The 26,255-nt window shown below is 48.0% G+C and overlaps 1 protein-coding gene across 5 annotated transcripts in view; it reads left to right on the top strand.

Moving 5' to 3' along the window:
• The first annotated feature begins 8,816 nt into the window (after positions 1-8,816).
• LOC137331230 (traf2 and NCK-interacting protein kinase-like) overlaps positions 8,817-26,255 on the top strand; it is a 177,805-nt gene continuing 160,366 nt past the window's right edge. For all 5 annotated transcript variants that reach the window (XM_067994871.1, XM_067994870.1, XM_067994867.1 and 2 more), the window contains exon 1: positions 8,817-9,181. In XM_067994871.1, the coding sequence (XP_067850972.1) occupies positions 9,125-9,181 (57 nt within the window). In that variant the 5' untranslated portion in view covers positions 8,817-9,124. The remainder of the gene's footprint in view (positions 9,182-26,255) is intronic.

Genomic DNA, 26,255 nt, shown 5'->3' with positions numbered 1-26,255 from the left:
AAGAGCTGGGAACAGTGAAGGAGGGTGTGGAAGAGCTGGGAACAGTGAAGGAGAGTGTGGAAGAGCTGGGAACAGTGAAGGAGAGTGTGGAAGAGCTGGGAACAGTGAAGGAGAGTGTGGAAGAGCTGGGAACAGTGAAGGAGAGTGTGGAAGAGTTGGGAACAGTGAAGGAGAGTGTGGAAGAGTTGGGAACAGTGAAGGAGGGTGTGGAAGAGCTGGGAACAGTGAAGGAGGGTGTGGAAGAGCTGGGAACAGTGAACAAGAGTGTGGAAGAGCTGGGAACAGTGAATGAGGGTGTGGAAGAGTTGGGAACAGTGAATGAGGGTGTGGAAGAGCTGGGAACAGTGAAGGAGAGTGTGGAAGAGTTGGGAACAGTGAAGGAGAGTGTGGAAGAGCTGGGAACAGTGAACGAGAGTGTGGAAGAGCTGGGAACAGTGAATGAGGGTGTGGAAGAGCTGGTAACAGTGAACAAGTGTGGAAGAGCTGGGAACAGTGAAGGAGAGTGTGGAAGAGCTGGGAACAGTGAACGAGAGTGTGGAAGAGCTGGGAACAGTGAAGGAGAGTGTGGAAGAGCTGGGAACAGTGAAGGAGAGTGTGGAAGAGCTGGGAACAGTGAAGGAGAGTGTGGAAGAGCTGGGAACAGTGAATGAGGGTGTGGAAGAGCTGGTAACAGTGAACAAGTGTGGAAGAGCTGGGAACAGTGAAGGAGAGTGTGGAAGAGCTGGGAACAGTGAAGGAGAGTGTGGAAGAGCTGGGAACAGTGAAGGAGAGTGTGGAAGAGTTGGGAACAGTGAAGGAGAGTGTGGAAGAGCTGGGAACAGTGAAGGAGAGTGTGGAAGAGCTGGGAACAGTGAAGGAGAGTGTGGAAGAGCTGGGAACAGTGAAGGAGAGTGTGGAAGAGCTGGGAACAGTGAAGGAGAGTGTGGAAGAGCTGGGAACAGTGAAGGAGAGTGTGGAAGAGCTGGGAACAGTGAAGGAGAGTGTGGAAGAGCTGGGAACAGTGAAGGAGAGTGTGGAAGAGCTGGGAACAGTGAACAAGTGTGGAAGAGCTGGGAACAGTGAACAAGAGTGTGGAAGAGCTGGGAACAGTGAATGAGAGTGTGGAAGAGTTGGGAATAGTGAACGAGAGTGTGGATGAGTTAGGAATAGTGAACGAGAGTGTGGATGAGTTAGGAATAGTGAACGAGAGTGTGGAAGAATTGGGAACAGTGAACGTGAGTGTGGAAGAGATTGGAACAGTGAACGAGAGTGTGGAAGAGATGGGAACAGTGCTATCTATATTCCCACAGCCCTTTTTGTGATCAAATTATTTTGGCTTCCATTCATCCAATAGCAGCCTCTATACCCTATCCCTACCCCTCCCACCAATCCCCATCGTGTCCTTCATTTGTGCTTCAGTGAGTGATGCTTTCACTTCCATTGATCTTCCTGCAAGAATTTACCAAGTGTTACCTAAATAATTGAGTGGTCACTATTTACTGTGGGATCGCACTCACCGCTGACTCTGTGCCGATCCCTCCCCCCACCCCACTCTCAGAGTATTCAGGGTCATAGGGAAACTTCCCTCATTAGTAGCCCCTCCCCAGAAACTCCAGCAAATGGTCCCAAGACTAAGGGTGGTCCCAGCGAGTCTCCGGAAAGAAGTCCGAAGCCTTGCTTTGCAAGGAAGCCAACATAGAAGAACATAAGAAATAGGAGCAGGAGTTGGCCATAGGGGCTCCTCAAGCCCACTCCACCATTCAATAAGATCATGGCTGGTCTTCTTCCTCAACTTCACTTTCCCGCCCGATCCCCATATCCCTTGATTCCCTTAGTGTCCAAATATCCATCGATCTCAGTCTTGAATATACTCAATGGCTAAGCCTCCACTGCCCTCTGGGGTAGAGAATTCCAAAGGTTCACAACCCTCTGAGTGAAGAATTTTTTTCCTTATCTCGGTTCTAAATGGCTGACCCCTTATCCTGAGACTATAACCCCTATTTCTAGACTCTCCAGCCAAGGGAGACAGCCTCTCAGTATCTACCCTGTCAAACCCTTGGATAATGAAGCAGTCCGTGCCCGCATGCAGCAGGACCTGGACAACATCCAGGCTTGGGATGATAAGTGGCAAGTAACATTCGCGCCAGACAAGTGCCAGTCAATGACCATCTCCAACAAGAGAGAGGCTAACCACCTCCCCTTGACACTCAACGGCATTACCATCGCCGAATCCCCTAACATCCTGGGGGTCACCATTGACCAGAAACTTAACTGGATCAGCCACATAAATACTGTGGCTACAAGAGCAGGTCAGAGGCTGGGTATTCTGCAGCGAGTGACTCACCTTCTGACTCCCCAAAGCCTTTCCACCATCTACAAGGCACAAGTCAGGAGTGCGATGGAATACTCTCCACTTGCCTGGATGAGTGCAGCTCCAACAACACTCAAGAAGCTCGACACCATCCAGGACAAAGTAGCCCGCTTGATTGGCACCCCATCCACCACCCTAAACATTCACTCCCTTCACCACCGGCACTGTGGCTGCAGTGTGTACCATCCACAGGATGCACTGCAGCAACTCACCAAGGCTTCTTCGACAGCACCTCCCAAACCCGCAACCTCTACCACCTAGAAGGACAAGAGCAACAGGCACATGGGAACAACACCACCTGCACGTTCCCCTCCAAGTCACACACCATCCCGACTTGGAAATATATCGCCGTTCCTTCATCGTCACTGGGTCAAAATCCTGGAACTCCCTTCCTAACAGCACTGTGGGAGAACCTTCACCACACGGACTGCAGCGGTTCAAGAAGACTTGTGCTCCAAAACCAGACCACCTCTAGCCAAGCTGTTCCAGTACAGCTACAACACTGGCATCTACCTGACAATGTGGAAAATTGCCCAGGTATGTCCTGTCCACAAAAAGCAGGACAAATCCAATCTGGCCAATTACCGCCCCATCAGTCTATTCTCAATCATCAGCAAAGTGATGGAAGGTGTCGTCGACAGTGCTATCAAGCGGCACTTACTCACCAATAACCTGCTCACCGATGCTCAGTTTGGATTCCGCCAGGACCACTCGGCTCCAGACCTCATTACAGCCTTGGTCCAAACATGGACAAAAGAGCTGAATTCCAGAGGTGAGGTGAGAGTGACTGCCCTTGACATCAAGACAGCATTTGACCGAGTGTGGCACCAAGGAGCCCGAGTAAAATTGAAGTCAATGGGAATGAGGGGGAAACTCTCCAGTGGCTGGAGTCATACCTAGCACAAAGGAAGCTGCTAGTGGTTGTTGGAGGCCAATCATCTCAGCTCTCGGACATTGCTGCAAGAGTTCCTCAGGGCAGTATCCTCGGCCAAACCATCTTCAGCTGCTTCATCAATGACCTTCCCTCCATCATAAGGTCAGAAATGGGGATGTTCGCTGATGATTGCACAGTGTTCAGTTCCATTCGCAACCCCTCAAATAATGAAGCAGTCCGAGCCCACATGCAGCAAGACCTGGACAACATCCAGGCTTGGGCTCATAAGTGGCAAGTAACATTTGCGCCAGACAAGTGCCAGGCAATGACCATCTCCAACAAGAGAGAGTCTAACCACCTCCCCATGACATTCAATATCGTTACCATCTCCGAATCCCCCACCATCAACACCCTGGGGGTCACCATTGATCAGAAACTTAACTGGACCAGCCATATAAATACTGTGGCTACAAGAGCAGGTCAGTGGCTGGGTATTCTGCGGCGAGTGACTCATCTCCTGACTCCCCAAATCCTTTCCACCATCTACAAGGCACAAGTCAGGAGTGTGATGGAATACTCTCCACTTGCTTGGATGAGTGCAGCTCCAACAACACTAAAGAAGCTCGACACCATCCAGGACAAAGCAGCCCGCTTGATTGGCACCCCATCCACCACCCTAAACATTCACTCCCTTCACCACCGGCGCACTGTGGCTGCAGTGTGGACCATCCACAGGATGCACTGCAGCAACTCGCCAAGGCTTCTTCGACAGCACCTCCCAAACCAGCGACCTCTACCACCTAGGACAAGAGCAGCAGGCACATGGGAACAACACCACCTGCATGTTCCCCTCCAAGTCACACACAATCCTGACTTGGAAATATATCGCCGTTCCTTGTCACTGGGTCAAAATCCTGGAACTCCCTTCCTAACAGCACTGTGGGAGAACCGTCACCACACGGACTGCAGCGGTTCAAGAAGGCGGCTCACCACCACCTTCTCAAGGGCAATTAGGGATGGGCAATAAATGCTGGCCTTGCCAGCGACGCCCACATCCCATGAACAAATGAAAAAAAACCCTCTAAGAATAAGATCACCTCTCATTCTTCTAAACTCCAGAGGATATAATCCCACCTACCAAATATCCAACTACCTTTGTTTACATTCATTCTCTGGATGTGGGTGTTGCTGGACATTTATTGCCCGTCCCCTAGTTGCCGAGAAGGTGGTGGTGGGCCGCCTTCTTCTTGAACCGATGTTAACGGTATGGTACATCTGAGGGTCTTGCTGGGCCACTTCAGAGGGCAGTTAAGAGTCAACCATGTTGGTGTGGGACTGGAGTCACATATAGGCCCAGACCGGGTAAGGACGGCAGGTTTCCTTCCCTAAAGGACATCAGTGAACCAGTTGGTTTTTTTACAGTCTGACAGCTTCATGGTCACTTTTACTGAGACCAGCCTTTTGTTATCAGATTTTTTCAAACTGAATTATAATTCTCAAACTGCCCTGGTTCGATTTGAACTCACATTCTCTGGATTATTAATCGAGTAACATAATCACTACACCACTGTACCCATTTCTTCAATCTTCATGGGTCCAGACCACATTCGAGGTAGAACCCATGTACATAAGTGTAGGGGCTGGTACTGCTCTTTCTACTTGGCGTACCAGACTCCAATGGGGTTGCCAACTCTGGCTGGACATATTCCTGGAGGTTTCATCGCATGGTCTCCTATCTCCAACTGCCCAACATGTCCATCCTCGTGGTAATTGAGAAGTAAAGGTCAGCACTTCTGATTTGTGACTCCCTCGATTTTCTAGCCATTAAAATTAATGATCAGGAAGTAGTGCGGGCAGAAAATCGGCTGCACTGAAGTCAACGGAAATAAAAATTCAGCAGTTTCTATAAGAGGCAGCTGTGACCCACACTGACAATTCTACACTTGGGCAGAAGTTGAAAATCTCGCCCTTGGGCTTTTCTGAACTCAAAGGGAGGTGAATGAGAGGGGACCTTACAGCGGTATATTGGACCGGGCATGGTGTAGTCAATCTGGAGCCCAATTTCAGTGGTGCAAGATAAGAGGCCAGTAAATTGAGCAACCAAAGGGGAATCTGGAATTGACATCGGGAACCTCTTCTTCACACTCAGGGAGGTCATTTTAGCTTTTAGCAATAGCTTAAAACGGACTTAGATGGAAAGGAAGATCAGGAGGGCTGTATGACAGGAGGTCGACCTGATATAGCCCATTTTACACTATCGCCAAGAGTTACAGTTACCCCCAAAGAGTGATCAACGCATGGAACAGGCTGTGGATAGGGTGGTGGAGGTGAGAACCCTGGAATTAAGGAACTGTTGGACGCTGCAGGTGTTTCCTGGGTGAACTAGGATGAGTGGAATGTTTCTTTCTCATCCATGTCCTGTTTAGACCACATCTGGATTACTGTGCACAGTTCTGGGCACCGCACCTTAGAAAGGATAGATTGGCCTTGGAAGGAGTGCAGCGCAGATTCACCAGAATGTTACCAGGGCTTAAAGGGTAAAATTATGCGGAGAGATTCCATAAACCAGGCTTGTATTCCCTGGACTACAGAAGGTTAAGGGGTGGTTTGATTGAAAGGAATTGATAGGGTTGATAGAGAGAAACTTTTTCCGCTGGTGGGAGAGTCCAGGATCAGGGGACATCACCTTAAAATCAGAGCCAGGCCATTCAGGAGAGAAGTTAGGAAACACTTCTTCACACAAAGGGTGGTAGAAGTTTGGAACTCTCTCCCACAGAAAGCAGTAGATGCTCAATTAATAATTTTAAATCTGAGATCGACAGATTTTTACTAGCCAAGGGTATTAAGGGATATGGAGCCAAGGCGGGTGGATAGAGTTAGGATACAGATCGGCCATGATCTAACTGAATGGCGGAACAGGTTCGAGGGGCTGAATGGCCTCCTCCTGTTCCTATGTATCCATCTTGTGGTCTCTTGAACAGCTACTTGGGTTAGGTCATGTTTGGTACCTGTCACTAGCTCTCGTAAACCAGTTCCCCAGCAAGGAGCCAGCACCAGAGGCAAAGGGGAGAGGAGACTGATTAGTTTTTTCTCTTCAACTTGGCAAGTACCAAATACACAGTCAGCGTAAATAAGAAAAACCTCTTCTGAGAAATCAATGTGTACACAACTTAACTTCGGGTGTTGGATAGAAAGAACTTGCATTTATAGAGCACCTCATCGGGAGGTCCCACAGGGCTTTACAAACAATGAATTACTTTTGAAGCGTAGTCACTGTTGTAATGTAGGAAACGCAGCAGCCAATTTGTGCACAGCAAGGTCCCACAATCAGCAACTGAGGTACGTGACCAGTTAATCTGTTTTTCTGGTGGTGTTGGTTGAAGGATGAATGCTGACTCCAGAACATCAGGAGAAGTCCCGGCTCTTCTTGGAATAGTGGCATGGGATCGTTCCTGTCCGCTTGTGACCTATGAAGGAAGGCGGGTGACATTAAGACATGGGTCAAACGATGCAAACGCCACCTGGAGGGTTTTTTTTGGGTTATGCAGTCTTTAGTGCGAAAGGTTTCCGGTCACAGCAGTACAATTGAAAGTGAGATATCATTTCAACTTTTACAGATAAACAGATGAAAAGATGGGTTCAGGACATTCTGTGTGCAACCAATGAAATACTGTAACCTGCTAGTTCAATCCCTCCCCCACTTCCACCCTCCAAACCCATCTCTCTCCCCATTGTATCCTCTCCCATCTCCATCCCGAGAACGATTTTAAAAAATTGAAACAACATTTTTAAAAATCAAAAAATGACATATTTCACAATAACATGATCACATTTATCCATTGAATTGGTTTTGTGTTTTTTTAATGCTTTCATGATTCCCTTGCGTATAGAAGATTAAGGGGTGATCTAATTGAGGTGTTTAAGATGACTAAAGGATTTGATGGGTTAGATAGAGAGAAACTATTTCCTCTGGTGGGGAGAGTCCAGAACAAGGGGGGCATAACCTTAAAATTAGAGCTGGACCGTTCAGGGGTGATGTCAGGAAGCACTTCTTCATATGAAGGGGAGTGGGAATCTGGAACTCTCTCCCCCCAAAAAGCTGTTGAGGCCGGGGGTCAGTTGACAATTTCAAAACTGAGATTGATGGATTTTTTTGTTGGGTGAGGGTATCTAGGGTTATGGAACCAAGGCGGGTAGATGGAGTTAAGATACAGATCAGCCATGATCGAATTGAATGGTGGAACAGGCTCGAGGGGCTGAATGGCCTCCTCCTGTTCCTAAGCAATTCCTCTCCGAGTAAACCTGATTGTAGCTGATCTGTGAATGACGTGCAAGTTTCATTCAAATATCTATCTGCAGGACGAGATCAAATAAGGACTCTGGTGAATTACTGAATCAGGATTCCTTACAATCTGGGCGAGTCAGAAGGAGAGCGTTAAAGAGGTTTGGTATTTATGTACCCTTCTCATAATTTGTAAAGAGTCTCTCTATTTCCCAGCAGTGTTTGGAGGCGTGTTTTCTTGTGAAGTGTTTGCAAAATGTGTTTTCCCATCGTCAAGTGCTGAATAATGATGTCGCTGGCATAGAATTATAGAATGACACAGAACAGAAGGCCATTCAGCCCATCAAGCTCGTGCTGGCTCTTCGCAAGAGCAATCCAGTTGGTCCCATTCCCTCTCTCTTTCCTCGTAGCCCTGCAAATTTTTTCTCTTCAAATATTTCTGCAATTCCTTTTTGAAAGCCAAAATAACCGTTCACAACTACTCTCTGTTTCCTGTCACTTTGTCAATTTCATGTCCATGCTGTCACTGCCCCTTTTATTCCATGGGCTTCAACTTTGCTGACAAGCCTATTATGTGGCACTTTGTCAAACGCCTTTTGAAAGTCCATATACACCACATCAACTGCATTGCCCTCATCGACCCTCTCTGTTACCTCATCAAAAAACTCAATCAAGTTAGTTAAAGACAATTTGCCTTTAACAAATCCGTGCTGGCTTTCCCTAATTTATCCACACTTGTCCAAGTGACTGTTAATTCTGTCCCGGATTATCGTTTCTAAAAGTTTCCCCACCACCCAGGTTAAACCTCTATCTGCCCAATCAACCTCTTTAATCATTTTAAACACCTCAATTCGATCACCCCTTAATCTCCTATACTCGAGGGAACACAAGTCTGGTCTATGCAACCTGGCCTCATAATTTAACCCTTTAAGACATCCAAAGCGTGTTAAAGTGCTACAGGAAGTGCCTGCACGTCTTAATAGATATAGATATATATATCCTTTTAAAGGAGCAAGCTGCTTTTCTTGTTGCATTTCCTCCCAGTGATAATTCACTCTTTAAAACCGGCTGCAGTGGCTTTAAGACGAAGTAAATTTCTTGCTGGCGAAAGATACCAGTTCCTCGTTGTTGGGATTTTTTCTGGGCTGGCTGTGTGTGTTCGGGTTGCACGCGTGTTGTTGCCTTGGGCTGTGTCTCCTCCCCGGATGCTGTGATTGACAGGTTGTGCAGAGCTTGGTGGACATGTGTGTGTGTGCTGTGCTATATATTATGTGTGGGCGCCATACACGGAACAGTTGTCTTACGTCCTGAAAAAGGCACATCACAGAATAATACGCTGAAATACTGTAGCATTTTCCCCTCTCCTCCTCCTCCCCCCGAGGTGTGAGCAGAAAATGAGAACAAATTAAAAGCAACCCCCCGCCTCCCTGTTATATACAAAAAGGAATTCGTTGTCTGTTATTCAGCGGAAGGATATGTTTTAAAATCGCTACCAGCCCAGCAGTGAGAGAGGCGAGAGCTGAGAGAGAAGAGGAGGAGAGGGGGAGAGAGAGAGAGAGAGAGAGGGAGAAGGAGAAGGAGAAGGAGCTGCGGATCCCGGTATTCTGGTGAAATTAACATGGCGAGCGACTCTCCAGCCAGAAGCCTGGATGAAATCGACCTCTCGGCTTTGCGGGTGAGTATCGGAGACCCGTCCCCGTAAAACTCCAGAGGCATTCGGTCCCTTATTCCCGGAGATACATTGTTTCCCGTTGCACTGTCACAATGTAAAACACAATGCAACTCCTATATTACCGTGATGTGCAATGTTACACTAAACATTAATCTATCGTATTCCAGATGTACAATGTAAATTAGGTTGGGGTCAAACACATTTCTCTTAAAACGAGTTGCCTGTGTGTGTGTGTGTAAAAGCCCATTCTGACAGGCTCTGTACAAAGCCAATTCACAATGAATGGTGATGGGGTAGAAATTGACCGTGTTTTAATTTTAGACACATTTTCTGATTTCATTCATTGATTTTTTTTTGTTCCCCTTCGCCCATCCCCAGTGTGCAATGTGAATTGTTTTAAATTCGAGGTATATTCTGGCCTTAAACGTCTTTCCTGTGTGTGTGTGTGTGTGTCCCCATCTAGTAAATGTCTACGTTTATTAAAGCCTTTGCAGGGTCTGTATTTAAGGGGTTTCATTTATTAATTGCTCCTCCTGAAAGAATTGCTTGCTGCTTTGAAAATAAGAGATTGAGCTGGTTTGGTGAGAGACCAGGGTGAGAGAGGCAATGCAGCCTCAGTCAGTACAGTACAGAGAAAATCTAAATGGATATAAGGGGGTGGGTTGAGAAACTGGGCCAGAAATATCCTGATATTTAATTGCTGGAGAAATTTAGTGTTCCGGCCGCAGCGAAATACTTCAAATTTCTGGAGGTGAATTGTTCAGGGGTCCTGGTGGAAAAGCCTTTTGAGGAGAGAAGCCTTGGTCCTGTGGTCACAGACATTAGCGAGAGGTGCTTGTTAATGTAATGCTTTCAAGGCGAAAATCACTATCTGGTTAACCCCAAAATAGTTTGTCTAGATTTGGGAGAATTTCAGTATTAAGGAGCTGAGATCGGGCAGGAATCTCAAATAGTGATTGTCTTTTTCTAAATAACCTGCTGTGACCTCCCTTGTGAAACCATGTTGATTATTGTATATCATATACCTCAACTAGTAAGCATTGGGGGGGGAGGGTAAGGAAGACAGGAGGAGAGAGCTGAGGGGGAAATAGTTGGGGGAAGTGGTGGGGGTGGGGAGAGAGGTGGGGGAGCTGACAATCACTGCAGAAGCAGTTGTAATATTCTGCAATGGTGAGATTGCTTTTGTTTTTGTGGGGATGATTGTCTCATTAAAATCTCTTGTGGAGCCACTTCTGAGTTTAATGTCGGGAGACTGCTACTCAGTGAAGGGGCTATTCTGCTGCTTGTCCCTTGATTTTCCAGCATGTCTCCACAATTCCGCTCTGTACCATTTTAGAACAGACTGTCAGTACACATGTTTTGAGGGGGGTGGGGAGTGTGGTGGGACTGTGTGGATCTGAGATCGGTGCCCTTTCCCAAAGTGTGTGTGTGTGTGTGTGTGGTTTCTTGTGGCAGGTCTCTTTGCATAGAACCAGAAGGCCAAGACACAAGGCGGCCGAGGCATGCATTAGCTCAAAAGGCACTGCTTCCCTTCATTGTCTGCTTGGCAAACTGTCAGCAGAAAATTGTGAAGGGTTTTAGTAGATTGGCTGCCTGTCATTCACCAGAGTCAGTACGTTAAGGTTAGTGTGACTATGTCAAGGGTGTGTCTGTAATATGGCTCGTCTCCACCCCCGCCTTAGCTAATCTGCTGAAACCCTCACCAGTGCCTTTGTTACCTCCAGACTCGACTATTCCAATGCTCTCCTGGCCGGCCTCCCATCTTCCACCCTCCATAAACTTGAGCTCATCCAACACCCTGCTGCCCGTATCCTAACTCGCACCAAGTCCCGTTCACCCATCACCCCCTGTGCTCGCTGACCTACATTGGCTCCCGGTCCGGGAACGCCTCGATTTTAAAATTCTCATCCTTGTGTTCAAATCCCTCCAGGATCTCGCCCCCTCCTTATCTCTGTAACCTCCTACAACGCTCCGAGATCTCTGCTCTCCTCCAATTCTTTCCTCTTGCACATCCCCGATTTTCATCGCTCCACCATTGGCGGCCGTGCCTTCAGCTGCCAAGGCCCTAAGCTCTGGAATTCCCTCCCTAAACCTCTCCGCATCTCTCCCTCTCTCTCCTTTTAAGATGCTCCTTAAAACCTACCTCTTTGACCAAGCTTTTGGTCACCTGTCCTAATATCTCCTTATGTGGCTCGGTGTCAATTTTTGTCTGATTACGCTCCTGTGAAGCACCTTGTGATGTTTTACTATGTTAAAGGCGCTATATAAATGCAAGTTGTTGTTTGATGTAGACATCGGGTGAGGATAGTTTGGGGCTGATCTGTGAAGACCTCTGCAGTTGAGCAGCCTGCCAACACTCGCTGCCAAGGCCTATACATGAATAATGGTGAGGTGCGGGAGTGTAACTGATTCTGATTGTAGAACAGTCCCAGCCCATCTCCATCCCCATCCCCCTCTCAAATACCAATTGGCTTGCTGTAGATCTCAGCATGTTTAAGGTGTCTGAAAGAAGCCAGGCTTGGCATGGAGTGGCATATGATATCTGAAGTTGGCATTGTGCCTTGGAATGTGAAAATGCCAGTTCCACAGCCAAAGTTCTCCATTGAGGGAGTCACTGATCCTGGTTGCAGCTTGTTTTTTTTGAGTGGGGGATTCGATGCTTCACACAAGAGCCGAGAGGGACTAAATCTGTTTGCCTTGCAGGCAGCTTCCTCTGGTAGCGTATGAACTGGCAGCAGAGCCTGGGAGCATGTTCCTACCTGTCTTACCTTCCCATTCAGAAGAGGCTCTTAATGCAGAGAACATTCTTTGGAGAGGGAAAAAAAAAACATGTCGTCAAACATTCTTTCAAAAATTAGAAGAAAAATTAAAGCCTCAGCCCAGTGTGGTACCGGGACAGACTGAACAAGAAAGACCCTGGCAGGATTTGCTTTGGACCACGCTGTGTTAGCTGGTCTCATCTGGGTGCTACAATTGACCGAGGTTGTTTTTGTATCTTTGCACTCTCCCCTCGGAGAACAGTGTGAAGTAGTGGGAGGATTCGCAGGCTGATTAACGGTCTGACAGGCCGCGATGTGAATGCTCCTTGAATGGCCGTAAACCATCTTTATCCCAGCCCATGGGGGGGTTAGCCCTATATGGGGGGAGGGGTTTATGAGCTCCCAAAACCCACACGATGAGGGGGGGGGGGGGGCCATCCACACCCACCGGACACGGGAATCCCACTGGATATCAACCCAGAATTCCGAGTCAGCGCTCCGTCCCCCACTTGCCGGGGCTGTCTGGAGCTCCGGCCCCAAATCCTGCACTTTCTGACTCAGGCGGGAATGCTGCCACTGAGTCACAGGCTGGCTCCCTTGGCCTAGGTACCCCTGCATTATTGGGCTGGGGTGGGTGGGGGAAGAGAAAATGTCCAGTGTTCTCTCTCAATCCAGTGTGCTTGCACATGGGATGTCATAAGATAGAACGTGCATTTATACAGTAGCTTTCAGGACATCCCAAAGGCGCTTTTCAGCCACTGAAATACTTTTGAAGTGTAGTCACTGTTATGTAGGAAACGCAACAGCCAATTTGCGCACAGCAAGATTGGGATGGGGATGGGATCGGGCTTGGCTGTGATGCCTTCAATGGTGGAATTGCCTAGCTGACAACTTTTTAAAAAATTCATTCATGGGATGTGGGCGTCGCTGGCGAGGCCGGCATTTATTGCCCATCCCTAATTACCCTTGAGAAGGTGGTGGTGAGCCGCCTTATTGAACCGCTGCAGTCCGTGTGGTGAAGGTTCTCCCACAGTGCTGTTAGGGAGGGAGTTCCAGGATTTTGACCCAGCGACGATGAAGGAATGGCGATATATTTCCAAGTCGGGATGGTGTGTGACTTGGAGGGGAATGTGCAGGTGGTGTTCCCATATGCCTGCTGCTCTTGTCCTTCTAGGTGGTAGAGATCGCGGGTTTGGGAGGTGCTGTCGAAGAAGCCTTGGCGAGTTGCTGCAGTGCATCCTGTGGATGGTACACACTGCAGCCACTGTGCGCCGGTGGTGAAGGGAGTGAATGTTTAGGGTGGTGGATGGGGTGCCAATCAAGCAGGCTGCTTTGTCCTGGATGGTGTCGAACTTCTTGAGTGTTGTTGGAGCTGCAATCATCCAGGCAAGTGGAGAGTATTCCATCACACTCCTGACTTGTGCCTTGTAGATGGTGGAAAGGCTTTGGGGAGTCAGGAGGTGAGTCACTCGCCGCAGAATACCCAGCCTCTGACCTGCTCTTGCAGCCACAGTATTTGTGTGGCTGGTCCAGTTAAGTTTCTGGTCAATGGTGACCCCCAGGATGTTGATGGTGGGGGATTCGGCAATGGTAATGCCGTTGAATGTGATGGGGAGGTGGTTAGATTCTCTCTTGTTGGAGATGGTCACTGCCTGGCACTTGTCTGGCGTGAATGTTACAAAGAACTTTTATAGTTACATTAGGAAAAAGAGGGTGGTCAGGAGCAGTGTTGGCCTCTTAAAAACTGAAAGTGGGGATATTGTCATTGACAATGGGGAAATGGCGGACATGTTGAACAATTACTTTGCGTCAGTATTTACAGTAGAAAAAGAGGATAGCATGCCGGAAATCCCAAGAAAACTAATATTGAATCGGGGACAGGGACTCAATAAAATTAACATAATTAAAGCAACAGTAATGAGGAAAATAATAGCACTAAAGAGTGACAAATCCCCAGGACCAGATGGTTTCCATCCCAGGGTTTTAAAGGAAGTAGGTGAGCACATTACAGATGCCCTAACTATAATCTTTCAAAGTTCTCCAGATTCAGGAACTGTCCCTCTAGATTGGAAAATTGCACATGTCACTCTGCTTTTTAAGAAAGGAGAGAGAGGGAAACCAGAGAATTATAGACCAGTTAGCCTAACATCTGTTGTGGGAAAATGCTGGAGTCTATAATTAAGGATAGGGTGACTGAACACCTTGAGAATTTTCAGTTAATCAGAGAGAGCCAGCATGGATTTGTGAAATGTAGGTCGTGCCTGACAAACCTGATTGACTTTAGTCACCTATTCAAAAAATTCAATGGATGTTATTTATATGGACTTCCAGATGGCATTTGATAAAGTCCCACATAAGAGACTGTTAGCTAAGATAGAATCCCATGGAATTGAGGGAAAAGTACGGACTTGGTTAGGAAGTTGGCTGAGCGAAAGGCGACAAAGAGTAGGGATAATGGGAAGGTACTCACATTGGCAGGATGTGACTAGTGGAGTCCCACAGGGATGTGTCTTGGGGCCTCAATTATTCACAATATTTATTACTGACTTAGATGAAGGCATAGAAAGTCTCATATCTAAGATTGCCGATGACACAAAGATTGGTGGCATTGTAAGCAGTGTAGATGAAAACATAAAATTACAAAGGGATATTGATAGATTAGGTGAATGGGCAAAACTGTGGCAAATGGAATTCGATGTAGACAAATGTGAGGTCATCCACTTTGGATCAAAAAAGAATAGAACAGGGTACTTTCTAAATGGTAATAAGTTAAAAACAGTGGATGTCCAAAGGGACTTAGGGGTTCAGGTACACAGATCATTGAAGTGTCATGAACAGGTGCAGAAAATAATCAAGAAGGCTAATGGAATGTTGGCCTTTATATCTAGAGGCCGAGAGTACAAGGGGGCAGAAGTTATGCCGCAGCTATACAAAACCCTGGTTAGACCGCACCTGGAGTACTGTGAGCAGTTCTGGGCACCGCACTTTCGGAAGGACATATTGGCCTTGGAGGGAGTGCAGCGTAGGTTTACTAGAATGATACCCGGACTTCAAGGGTTAAGTTACGAGGAGAGATTACACTAATTGGGGTTGTATTCTCTAGAGTTTCGAAGGTTAAGGGGTGATCTGATCGAAGTTTATAAGATATTAAGGGGAACAGATAGGGTGGATAGAGAGAAACTATTTCCGCTGGTTGGGGATTTTAGGAGTAGGGGGCACAGTCTAAAAATTAGAGCCAGACCTTTCAGGAGCGAGATTAGAAAACATTTCTACACACAAAGGATGGTAGAAGTTTGGAACTCTCTTCCGCAAATGGCAATTGATACTAGCTCAATTGCTAAATTTAAATCTGAGATAGATAGCTTTTTGGCAACCAAAGGTATTAAGGGATATGGGCCAAAGGCAAGTATATAGAGTTAGATCACAGAGCAGGCACGAGGGGCTGAATGGCCTTCTCCTATGCTACTTATGTTGTCCAGGTCTTGCTGCATGCGGGCTCGGACTGCTTCATTATGGAGGTTGCAAATGGAACTGAACACTGTGCAATCATCAGTGAACATCCCCATTTCTGACCTTATGATGGAGGGAAGGTCATTGATGAAGCAGCTGAAGATGGTTGGGCCTAGGACTCTGCCCTAAGGAACTTCTGCAGCAATGCCCTGGGGCTGAGATGATTGGTCTCCAACAACCACTACCATCTTCCTTTCTGCTCGGTATGACTCCAGCCACTGGAAAGTTTTCCCCCGATTCCCATTGACTTCAATTTTACTAGGGCTCCTTGGTGCCACACTCGGTCAAATGCTGCCTTGATGTCAAGGGCAGTCACTCTCACCTCAGCTCTGGAATTCAGCTCTTTTGTCCATGTTTGGACCAAGGCTGTAATGAGGTCTGGGGCCGAGTGGTCCTGGCGGAACCCAAACTGAGCATCGGTGAGCAGGTTATTGGTGAGTAAGTGCCGCTTGATAGCATTGTCGACGACACCTTCCATCACTTTGCTGGTGATTGAGAGTAGACTGATGGGGCGGTAATTGGCCGGATTGGATTGGTCCTACTTTTTGTGGACAGGACATACCTGGGCAATTTTCCACATTGTCGGGTAGATGCCAGTGTTGTAGCTGTACTGGAACAGCTTGGCTGGAGGCGCAGCTAGTTCTGGAGCACAAGTCTTCAGCACTACAGCTGGGATGTTATCGGGGCCCACAGCCTTTGCTGTATCCAGTGCATTCAGTCGTTTCTTGATATCACGTGGAGTGAATCGAATTGGCTGAAGACTGGCTTCCGTGATGGTGGGGATATCGGGAGGTATTGGACCAGGAGACTCGTTCCATGCTCATTATTGAGAAACTTTATATAAAGCAGACATTGACTCATTTATAGTGTGACCCGTATATTTTGCTTTTGAGCTGTGGTTTCCTTTCATCGAAGGAAAACTTATTGCTTCGTCCTCTCCTGATCTATTAATTCACACTGGAAGTGCACTGGGTGTAGGGGTACCTAGGCTAATGGAGCCTGTGACTCAGTGGCAGCATTCCCGCCTGAGTCAGAAGGTGTACTGGAAGTGCTTTGGCTCTTTGTTTTTTTTGTTAGGTGACGAATCGTTGTTTCTATAAACCCTCTCATTCGCGGAAGGAGTCAGTCAGAATACATTGCTGTTTTGTGTGGTTCAGCCTTGTCACATCCAATCAGCCTCGAGTCCCCCGTTTTTCTCTAACCTTTTTGGTTAGTTGAAGTGGGACCTGCTCCAATGTGGAGGTGATTGTTCACCAAGCTTCTTGCAGTGATTTAACGTTGTGTATATATAAAGAACGGAGCTAGGAGAGGTCAATCCAACAACAGCAGCTTGCATTTATATCGCGCCTTTAACATGGTAAAACATTTCAAGGCGCTTCACAGGAGCGTTATCGTAGAATCGTAGACTCGTACAGCACTGAAGGAGACCGTGGTTTGTCCAGTAACACAACCAGTAGTGGATGCTGGGACAAATTTTGACACTGAGCCACATAAGGAGATATTAGGACAGGTGACCAAAAGCTGGGTCAAAGAGGTAGGTTTTAAGGAGGAGAGGAGAGGAGAGGAGAGTCGGAGAGGTTTGTGGAGGGAATTCCAGAACTTAGGGCCTAGGCAGCTGAAGGCACGGCCGCCAATAGTGGGGCGAAGGAAATCGGGGATGCGCAAGAGGCCAGAATTGGAGGAATGCAGGATTCTGGGAGGGCTGGAGGCAGTTAAAGAGCCTATTCCACCTGCAGACCAGGTACTGTCCAACTCCTGTGCTGCTTTTATGTTGGGTTCAGGAGCATACTACAGTCGTTGAGGCTGGCCACCAGGAAGAACCAGCAAATAAACCAAACCTGAACTAAAACAATTTGTGGGCTCCACTCAATCCCTTTCAAAAAACCATCCTTCAGGAATTGAAAGACCTATCCAATTTGTCCCACTCTCCCTGCTCTTTTCCGATAGCCCTGCAAATTTTTCCTTTTCAAGTATTTATCCAATTCCCTTTTGAAAGTTATTATTGAATCTGCTTCCACCGCCCTTTCAGGCAGCGCGTTCCAGATCATAACAACTCGCTGCGTTAAAAAAAATTCTCCTCACCTCCCCTCTGGTTCTTTTGCCGATCACCTTAAATCTGAGTCCTCTGGTTACCTCCTGCCAGTGGGAACCGTTTCTCCTTATTTACTCTATCAAAGCCCCTCATGATTTTGAACACCTCCGATTAAATCTCCTCTGCTCTCAGGAGAACAATCCCAGCTTCTCCAGTCTCACCACATAACTGAAGTCCCTCATCCCTGGTAAATCTCCTCTAGGCTTAGGCCTCCTCATGCTGGAAAAATTGTGTGTTTTATTTATTTTCTTTGAACCCTTTTGTTTAAATATTAGAGATCGGGGGGGCGAAGAAAAAGGCAGTTTGATTTGACAAGTCAAGAATTATCCAATCGGGTAACGGAGAGTTGATTTGAGTTGGCGTGGGGAAAGTGGAAAGTGGAGAGCTGGGAGGATGTTAGACGACCAATGGAGGGAGGAGGGAGGAGGGTGGAGGGTGGAGGGGTTGAGGGCAGGAGGTCACGTGATGAAACCTCCAGGAATATATCCAATCGGAGTTAGCTGTTCTAACATGGGGATAGTGTGGTGTAAGGACTGCGATGCCTCCCTACAGTCAAATAGCCTGTCGGCGCTTCCTGTTTAGGCTCAGACAGGAATGGACACGTGGGATCAAGATCGCAATACAGCACGGGACAGGAAGATAGGGAGTAAAAAAAAAGTCTCTGCTTCAGATTTTTGGTTAAGCTGAGGCTAGTTTTGGAGTCTAACGCTGGGGTTGCCAACTCTGGTTGGGCGTATTCCTGGAGTTTTCATCATTTGACCATCCGCCACCCAGCCCATCTCCAGTATTTTCATAACTAAGTGAGCAAAGAAAGCAAGTAATAAAAAAAAAAAATCACAATTCAGTTTAAAGTCTCTATGATTTTTCTTCCCGGGTGTTGCTCGCAACAGTGTCCTGGAGATTAACCTTCAATTCGCAGAGAGTCGAGGGCAATCCCTGGAGCGTTGGCAACCCTAAAAGCACCCTATTGAAAGGGTGAAGAGAGAGTAACTGAAGCAGTTCCCTTGTTGTTGCTCCTTAATATAGTTCTGGTAGCAAAGTTCAGGAGTGAAGTTAGGAAACACTTCTACACGCAAAGGGTGGTAGAAGTTTGGAACTCTCTTCCGCAAACGGCAGTTGATGCTCGCTCAATTGTTAATTTTAAATCTGAGATTGATAGATTTTTGTTAACCAACGGTATTAATGGATATGGGGCTAAGGTGGGTATATGGAGTTAGGTCACAGATCAGCCATGATCTCATTGAATGGCGGAACAGGCCCGAGGGGCTGAATGGCCTCCTCCTGTTCCTATGATCCTAAAGGCATGCACCAGCATTTGAGCGATTTGTAAGAAACGCCTGTAATAACCTGTTGAAATCCCTACGTGTTTAGTGCCAGTGAGTAAAGGCCGAGTCCCAACTTGTTCCTGATGATGGTCCCATTTCGAGCTGTTTCAGTCAATAACAACAGCAGCTCATGACGCACGTTTGATATACAACCCATCCCAAGGCTCTATAACGGGGGGTGAGGGGACGAGAACACAAAACAGATCAAAGGAATGGGCCACGGTCCATGGTGGGCGAGCTATAGGTGACTGAAAACACCATAGTTGATACTGGGGCTAAAAGAGTTAAATGATAAAGTCAGGTTGCACAGACTAGGCTTGTAGTCCCTCGAGTATAGAAAGTTAAGGGATGATCTAATTAAGGTGTTAAGACGATTAAAGGATTCGATAGGGTAGATAGAGAGAAACTCTTTCCTCTGGTGGGGGGAGTCCAGAACAAGGGGGCGTAACCTTAAAATTAGAGCTAGGCCGTTCAGGGATGATGTCAGGAAGCACTTCTTCACACAAAGGGGAGTGGAAATCTGGAACTCTCTTCCCCCAAAAAGCTGTTGAGGCTGGGGGTCAATTGGAAAATTTCAAAACTGAAATTAATAGATTTCTGTTAGGTACAAGTATTAAGAGATATGGAACCAAGGCAGGTGGATGGAATTAAGATACAGAACAGGCATGATCTCATTAAATGGTGGAACAGGCTCGAGGGGTTGAATGGCCTTCTCCTGTTCCTGTGGTCCATCTGAACCCAAATAGTTCAGCTGTAACTTGTACACCAAAAGCATCGAGAACAAAATGGTTTTCATTAACAAATGTAACTATATCTTATCCTTTCTGTCCTCCTGTTTCCTTCCCGAATCCCTCGTAACCCTTCAGTTGGATTTTTGATCTATTGGTAACATCCATCTTTTGTGGGAAGGAAGAATGAGGAAGAAGGCAGAAGAGGGTAGAGTTTGGAGACTGAGAGAAAGAAAGAAATTATGTGGGAGAGAAGACAGGCTGATTAATTGTGAGAACAAAGGAACAAGAGGAGGCTATTCAGCCCGTCGGGCCTGTTCCGCCATTCAATTAGATCATGGTCGATCTGTACCTCAACTCCATTTTCCTGCCTTTGCTCCGTATCCCTCAATACCCTCACCCAACAAAAATCTATCGATCTCAGTCTTTAAAATTTCAATTGACCCCCAGCATCCACAGCCTTTTGGGGGAGAGAGTTCCAGATTCCCACTACTCGTTTGTCTGAAAAAGTGTTTCCTGATTTCATTGGTCTCATCTGCCCTCTCAGGTGGAGGTAGAAGATCCCATGGCGTGATTCGAAGAGGAGCTCTCCCCAGTGTCCTGGGCCAATATTTATTCCTCAACCAACATCATATTTTTTTTAAAAAACAGATTATCTGGTCATTTACCTCATTGCTGTTTGTGGGATCTTGCTGTGCGCAAATTGGTCGTCATGTTTGCTACATTAAAACGGTGACTACACTTCAAACTATGAGGCACTTTGGGACATCCTGAGGAGGTAAAAGGTTCAATGTTAATGGCAGCCCGTTCATTCATTCTCTTTCTCCAAAGTGCTTCACACAATGAATGACTCTGCAGTGTTGTGACCGCTTTGATAGTGAAAAGTGACGGGCAGTCTGTAACAGCCAGGTTCCAAAAACAGCAATGGGACGAGCAGCCAGTTAATCTGAATTCGGTGATTGTTGGTTGGGAGGTTGCGGAATATTGCCCAGGACACCAGGAAGAACCCCTTGCTCGTCTTCCAACAGTGACTTAGGATCTTCGATATCCACCAGAGTCGGCAGGTGGGACCTCTCAACCTAAGGACTGTACCCCTAACAATGCAGTGCCCCCTCAGCCCTGCGCTGAAGTGTCGGCCTAGATTGAGTGCCCAAGTCCCAGGTGTGGGTCCCACGACCGTGAGCGTTACCAAGGGAACTGAACCCGCACACGGGGTTGGGGGGAAGGGTGGGGCGAAATTTGATACGCAGAAGCTAGTCCTTCAAAAGATGATTGACGCGTTTGTATCCTGTCCCCACCGTGTGTGTGTGTGTGTGTGTGTGTGTGTGTGTGTGTGTGTGCCCGCCTGCCCAGGTTGAATCCTCCCACTCTTGCAATTTGAGCTTTCAAGCGAGAGAATGGTTTGAATGCCTTTGATGAATCAGGAGCTGGCACTCATTAAGGAGGCCCATGTTATCCACGAGGGCTGCTGCTTGGAGGAGTTGAAATGATGTCTAAGGGGAAACAGGTGGACTCCTCGCAGCTTGGTTAATGTGCTCCGTTCATCAGCCGCGGAGGGTTCGTTGCCGGGTGAATTCAATGGCCGTCAAGGTGAAGGGTCACGGTGCTGGGAGCTGGCAATATTGTATCAAAGTTTTGCTGCCCGCTGCCGACTCATTAAATATTCCCACATCTGGCATGGCGGAATCTGATGCACGGCCAAATTCCTCCTCCTTACTCTGTCCCGACCCCTCCAGGGTGGCATTTATCCCCTTCCTATTCTCGCTTCTGAGTCAGATGTTCGTGGGTTCGAGTCCCGCAGACCTGAGCACGTAATCCAGGCTGGCACTCCAGTGCAGTACTGAGGGAGTGCTGCACTGTCGGAGGTGCCGTCTTTTGGATGAGACGTTAAACCGAGGCCCCGACTGCCCTCTCAGATGGACGTAAAAGATCCCTCAGCCACTATTTCGAAGAAGAGCAGGGGAGTTCTCCCCGGTGTCCTGGCCAATATTTATCCCGCAACTAACATCACTGAATCAGATTATCTGGTTATCACATTGCTGTTTGTGGTACCTTGCCTTACACAAATTGGCTGCCGCATTTCCTATATTACAACAGTGACTAAAGGACTTCAGTCCTTGGCTGAAAGGCGCTTTGTGATGTTGTGGGATCATGAAAGGTCATTCTTTTTACATTGCCAGTGATAATGACCTCTCTGGGAAAGATTGCCAGTTTTGTGTGTTGGCACAGCCTTGCATTGTCACCTCCAGACTCGACTATTCAAAGTTTCTCCTGGCCGGCCTCCCATCTTCCACCCTCCGTAACCTTGAGCTCACTCAAAACTCTGCTGCCCCTTATCCTAACTCGTACCAGGTCCCGTTCACCCATCACTCCCTGTGCTCGCTGACCTACGTTGCTTCCTGGTCTGGCAACTCCTTGATTTTTAAAATTCTCATCCTTGTTTTCAAATTCCTCCACGGCCTCGCCCCCTCCCTATCTCTGTAACCTCCTCCGGCCCTACAACCCTCCGACGTCTCTGCGCTCCTCCAATTCTGGCCTCTTGTCCATCCCCCACTCCCTTCGCTCCACCATTGGCGGCCGTGCCTTCAGCTGCCTGGGCCCCAAGCCCTGGAATTCCCTCCCTAAACCCCTCTCTCCTCCTTTTAAGTCCCCTGTCCTAATATCTCCTTATGTGGCTCGGTGTCAAATTCTGTTTGATAATCGCCCCGGTGAAGCGCCTTGGGACGTTTCACTGCGTTAAAGGCGCTATATAAATGCAAGTTGTTGTTGTCAAATAGTATCAGAATCCTTTCGCGACGACAAATGAAAATTGTCAGCCGATTTTCTATTGAAGGTTCTTCTTGGCATCCACTGTCAGCATAAGGCCTGTTCCTACATCAGGAGACACAGTGTGAGATCATCAGGGGGCCGCCTGATGTCATCCCTCCCCCCATTTGGTCCGGGTAACGTGAATTCTGTAGACAATATCTTGGCTGGAATCCGAATGACACAATCAGAGAGTGAATTGATCTTCTAGTCTTACAGGCCCCTGTGACGAGGGATTCAAATGCCAGGCACCACCTGCTAAAATTAGGAAGTGCAGAAAGGAATTGCAAGAATTGAGGGGATGCAACTATCGGGGAGGATCGAGCAGCCTAGGTCTCTTTGTTTTCTCCCGAGAATAGAAGACTTGATTGAGGCCTTTAAAATTTATGAAGGGGGTTGGACAGGGCGGATGTGGAGAAACTGTTTCCATTTGTGGGTGAGTCCAGAACAAGGGGGTATAAATATAAATTAGTCACTAACGGATCAAATAAGGAGGAATTTCTTTACACCGTGTGCTGAGAATGTGGAACTCGCTGATACATGGAGTGGTTGAAGCAGAGAGTGTCGATAGTATTATAGAAAGGATATTATTAAACTAGAAAGAGTGCAGAAAAGATTTACTAGGATGCTACCGGGACTTGATGGTTTGACTTATAGGGAGAGGTTGGATAGACTGAGACTTTTTTCCCTGGAGAGTAGGAGGTTTAGGGGTGATCTTATAGAAGTCTATAAAATAATGAGGGGCATAGATAAGGTAGATAGTCAAAATCTTTTCCCAAAGGTAGGGGAGTCTATAACGAGGGGGCATAGATTTAAGGTGAGAGGGGAGAGATACAAAAGGGTCCAGAGGGGCAATTTTTTCACTCAAAGGGTGGTGAGTGTCTGGAACGAGCTGCCAGAGGCAGTAGTAGAGGCGGGTACAATTCTGTCTTTTAAAAAGCATTTGGACAGTTACATAGGTAAGATGGGTATGGAGGGATATGGGCCAAGTGCAGGCAATTGGGACTAGCTCAGTGGTATAAACTGGGCGACATGGACATGTTGGGCCGAAGGGCCTGTTTCCATGTTGTAAACTTCTATGATTCTATGATGCATTTAAGGGGAGGCTTGAAGCACACATGGAGGAGAAGGGGGCAGGGTGGGAAGAGGTAATTAGAGTGGGAGGAAGCCCGTGTGGAGTATAAACGCCGGCACAGTTGGGCCGAATGGCCTATTTCTGCTCTGTAGATTCCACATAAGGAGCAAATGAAGATGCTAACCCTTCATCCATAGGTTAATTGAATGGAGTGAAGGGAGGTCAGCACAATGCACATTCTGCAAGGTTGCTGGAGCAATTAGAAATATTTGCATCTCACTGCATCTTTCAGGATGGCCCCAAACTGCTTCACAAAGTGGTGAACTACTTTGAAGTGTAGTCACTCTTGTTAAGGGAGCCATTGCAAGCAGTCAGACAAATGAGCTTTTCATTGGCTTTTGGCAGTGTTGGTTGAAGAATGAAAGTTGGCCTTGCACCTCCGGGCAAACTGCGCGCTCTCCTTCGAATAGTTTCATGGGATCTGTCACAACTTCCCCTCGGAGAACGGTGTGAAATAGTGTGAGGATTCGCTGGCTGACTGGCCGCAGTGTGACCACTCCTTCCATGGTCGTAACCATCTTCACACCAGTCCATGGGGGGTTAGTCCTATGTAGGGGGAGGGGGTTATGGACTCCCACAACCCACACGATTTGTGGGGGGGCGGGATGGGGGAGCCACCCATACTCACTGGACACAAGTATGCGACTGGATGTCAACCCAGAATTCAGAGCCAGAGCTGTCCGGCGCTCCGGCCCCCGCTCGCCGGGACTGTCCGGCGCTCCGGCCCCCCGCTCGCCGGGACTGTCCGGCGCTCCGGCCCCCCGCTCGCCGGGACTGTCCGGCGCTCCGCCCCCCCGCCCGCCGGGACTGTCCGGCGCTCCGCCCCCCCGCCCGCCGGGACTGTCCGGCGCTCCGGCCCCCCGCCCGCCGGGACTGTCCGGCGCTCCGGCCCCCCGCTCGCCGGGACTGTCCGGCGCTCCGGCCCCCCGCTCGCCGGGACTGTCCGGCGCGGGGTTCGAACCCTGCACCTTCTGACTTTTTTTTATTTGTTCATGGGATGTGGGCATCGCTGGCAAGGCCGGCATTTATTGCCCATCCCTAATTGCCCTCGAGAAGGTGACTCAGAGGCAGGAATGGCTAATACTGAGTCAGAGGCTCACTCCATCACATTCTATGCCCTGGTTAGTGTCCAGACCTATTAGAATAACACCAAGTGCAATGGTAAAATTGAGCTCATCCAAAACTCTGTTGCCCGTATCCTAACTCGCACCAAGTCCCGTTCACCCATCACCCCGGTGCTCGCTGACCTACATTTGGTTCCCAGTCCAGGAACGCCTCAATTTTAAAATTCTCATCCTTGTCTTCAAATTCCTCCATGGCCTCGCCCCCTCCCTATCTCTGTAACCTCCTACAACCCTCCGAGATCTCTGCGCTCCTCCAATTCTTGCCTCTTGCACATCCCCCATTTCCTTCGTCCCACCATTGGCGGCCGTGCCTTCAGCTGCCCAGGCCCTAATCTCTGGAATTCCCTCTGTAAATCTCTCCACCTCTCTCTCCTCCTTTAAGACGCTCCTTAAAACCTACCTTTTTGACCAAGCTTTTGGTCACCTGTCCTGATGTCTCACGTGACTTGGTGTCAAATTTTAAGAACATAGGAAATAGGAGCAGGAGTAGGCCGTACGGCCCCTCGAGACTGCTCCGCCGTTCAACTCCCCTAGAGTCCAAAAATCTATCGATCTCAGTCTAGAATATTCTCAACGACTGAGCATCCACAGCCCTCTGGGGTAGAGAATTCCAAAGATTCACAACCCTCCGTGTGAACATATTCCACCTCATCTCGGTCCTAAAAGTCTCGGGATAAGGGGTCGGCCAATGTCCCCTAGTTCTAGACTCTCCAGCCAGGGAAAACAGCCTCTCAGCATCTACCCTGTCAAGCCCCCCTCGGAATCTTATATGTTTCAATGAGATCGCCTCTCATTCTTCTAAACTCCAGAGAGTATAGGCCCATTCTACTCAATCTCACTTCATAGGACAACCCTCTCACCCCATTTTGTTTGATAATCGCTCCTGTCAAGCATCTTGGGACGTTTATATAGCACTTTCCCTCACCTCAGAATGTCCCAAAGCATTTTATAACCAATGAATTACTTTTGAAGTGGAGTCACTGTTGTAATGTAGGAAAGGCGGCAGCCAATTTGCGCACAGCAAGATCCCACAAACAGCAATGTGATAATGACCAGATAATCTGTTTTAGTTATGTTTGTTGAGGGATAAATATTGGCCCAGGACACCGGGGAGAACTCCCCTGCTCTTCGAATAATGCCAGGGTTAACTTGAGGGGGCAGACAGGGCCATGGCTTAACATCTCATCCGAAAGACGGCACCTCCGACCGTGCAGCACTCCCTCGGTGCTGAGCTGGGAGGGTTGGCCTGGATTATGTGGTCGAGTCTCTGGAGTGGACTCAAACCCGCAATGCGTGTCTGTGGATATCGGATGAGGACGGAGCCCCGTTTGACCGTGACGACTCCCACTGTGGAATAGCCTGCTTTGTTGAGTTTTATTGATGAAGACCATTTGGGTCAAGGCCTTGGGAAATCTAGGGGACAGTTTGCTGTCAGATCGTTAATCCACTCCAAGACACTCAGTTGTACAGTTTCGCTTAAGAAAAAAGTCATCATAAGAATAAAACCGGACGGACCACCCGGAATCGGACGACTAGGCACGAGTGGTGCTCCCGATGCTCAGTTTGGGTTCCACCAGGACCGCTCAGCTCCAGACCTCA

This window comes from Heptranchias perlo, chromosome 13, assembly GCF_035084215.1.
Source record: "Heptranchias perlo isolate sHepPer1 chromosome 13, sHepPer1.hap1, whole genome shotgun sequence".
NCBI lineage: Eukaryota > Metazoa > Chordata > Chondrichthyes > Hexanchiformes > Hexanchidae > Heptranchias > Heptranchias perlo.
Note: the sequence above shows the minus strand (reverse complement) of the source record. Positions and strands in the feature narration are given on the sequence as shown.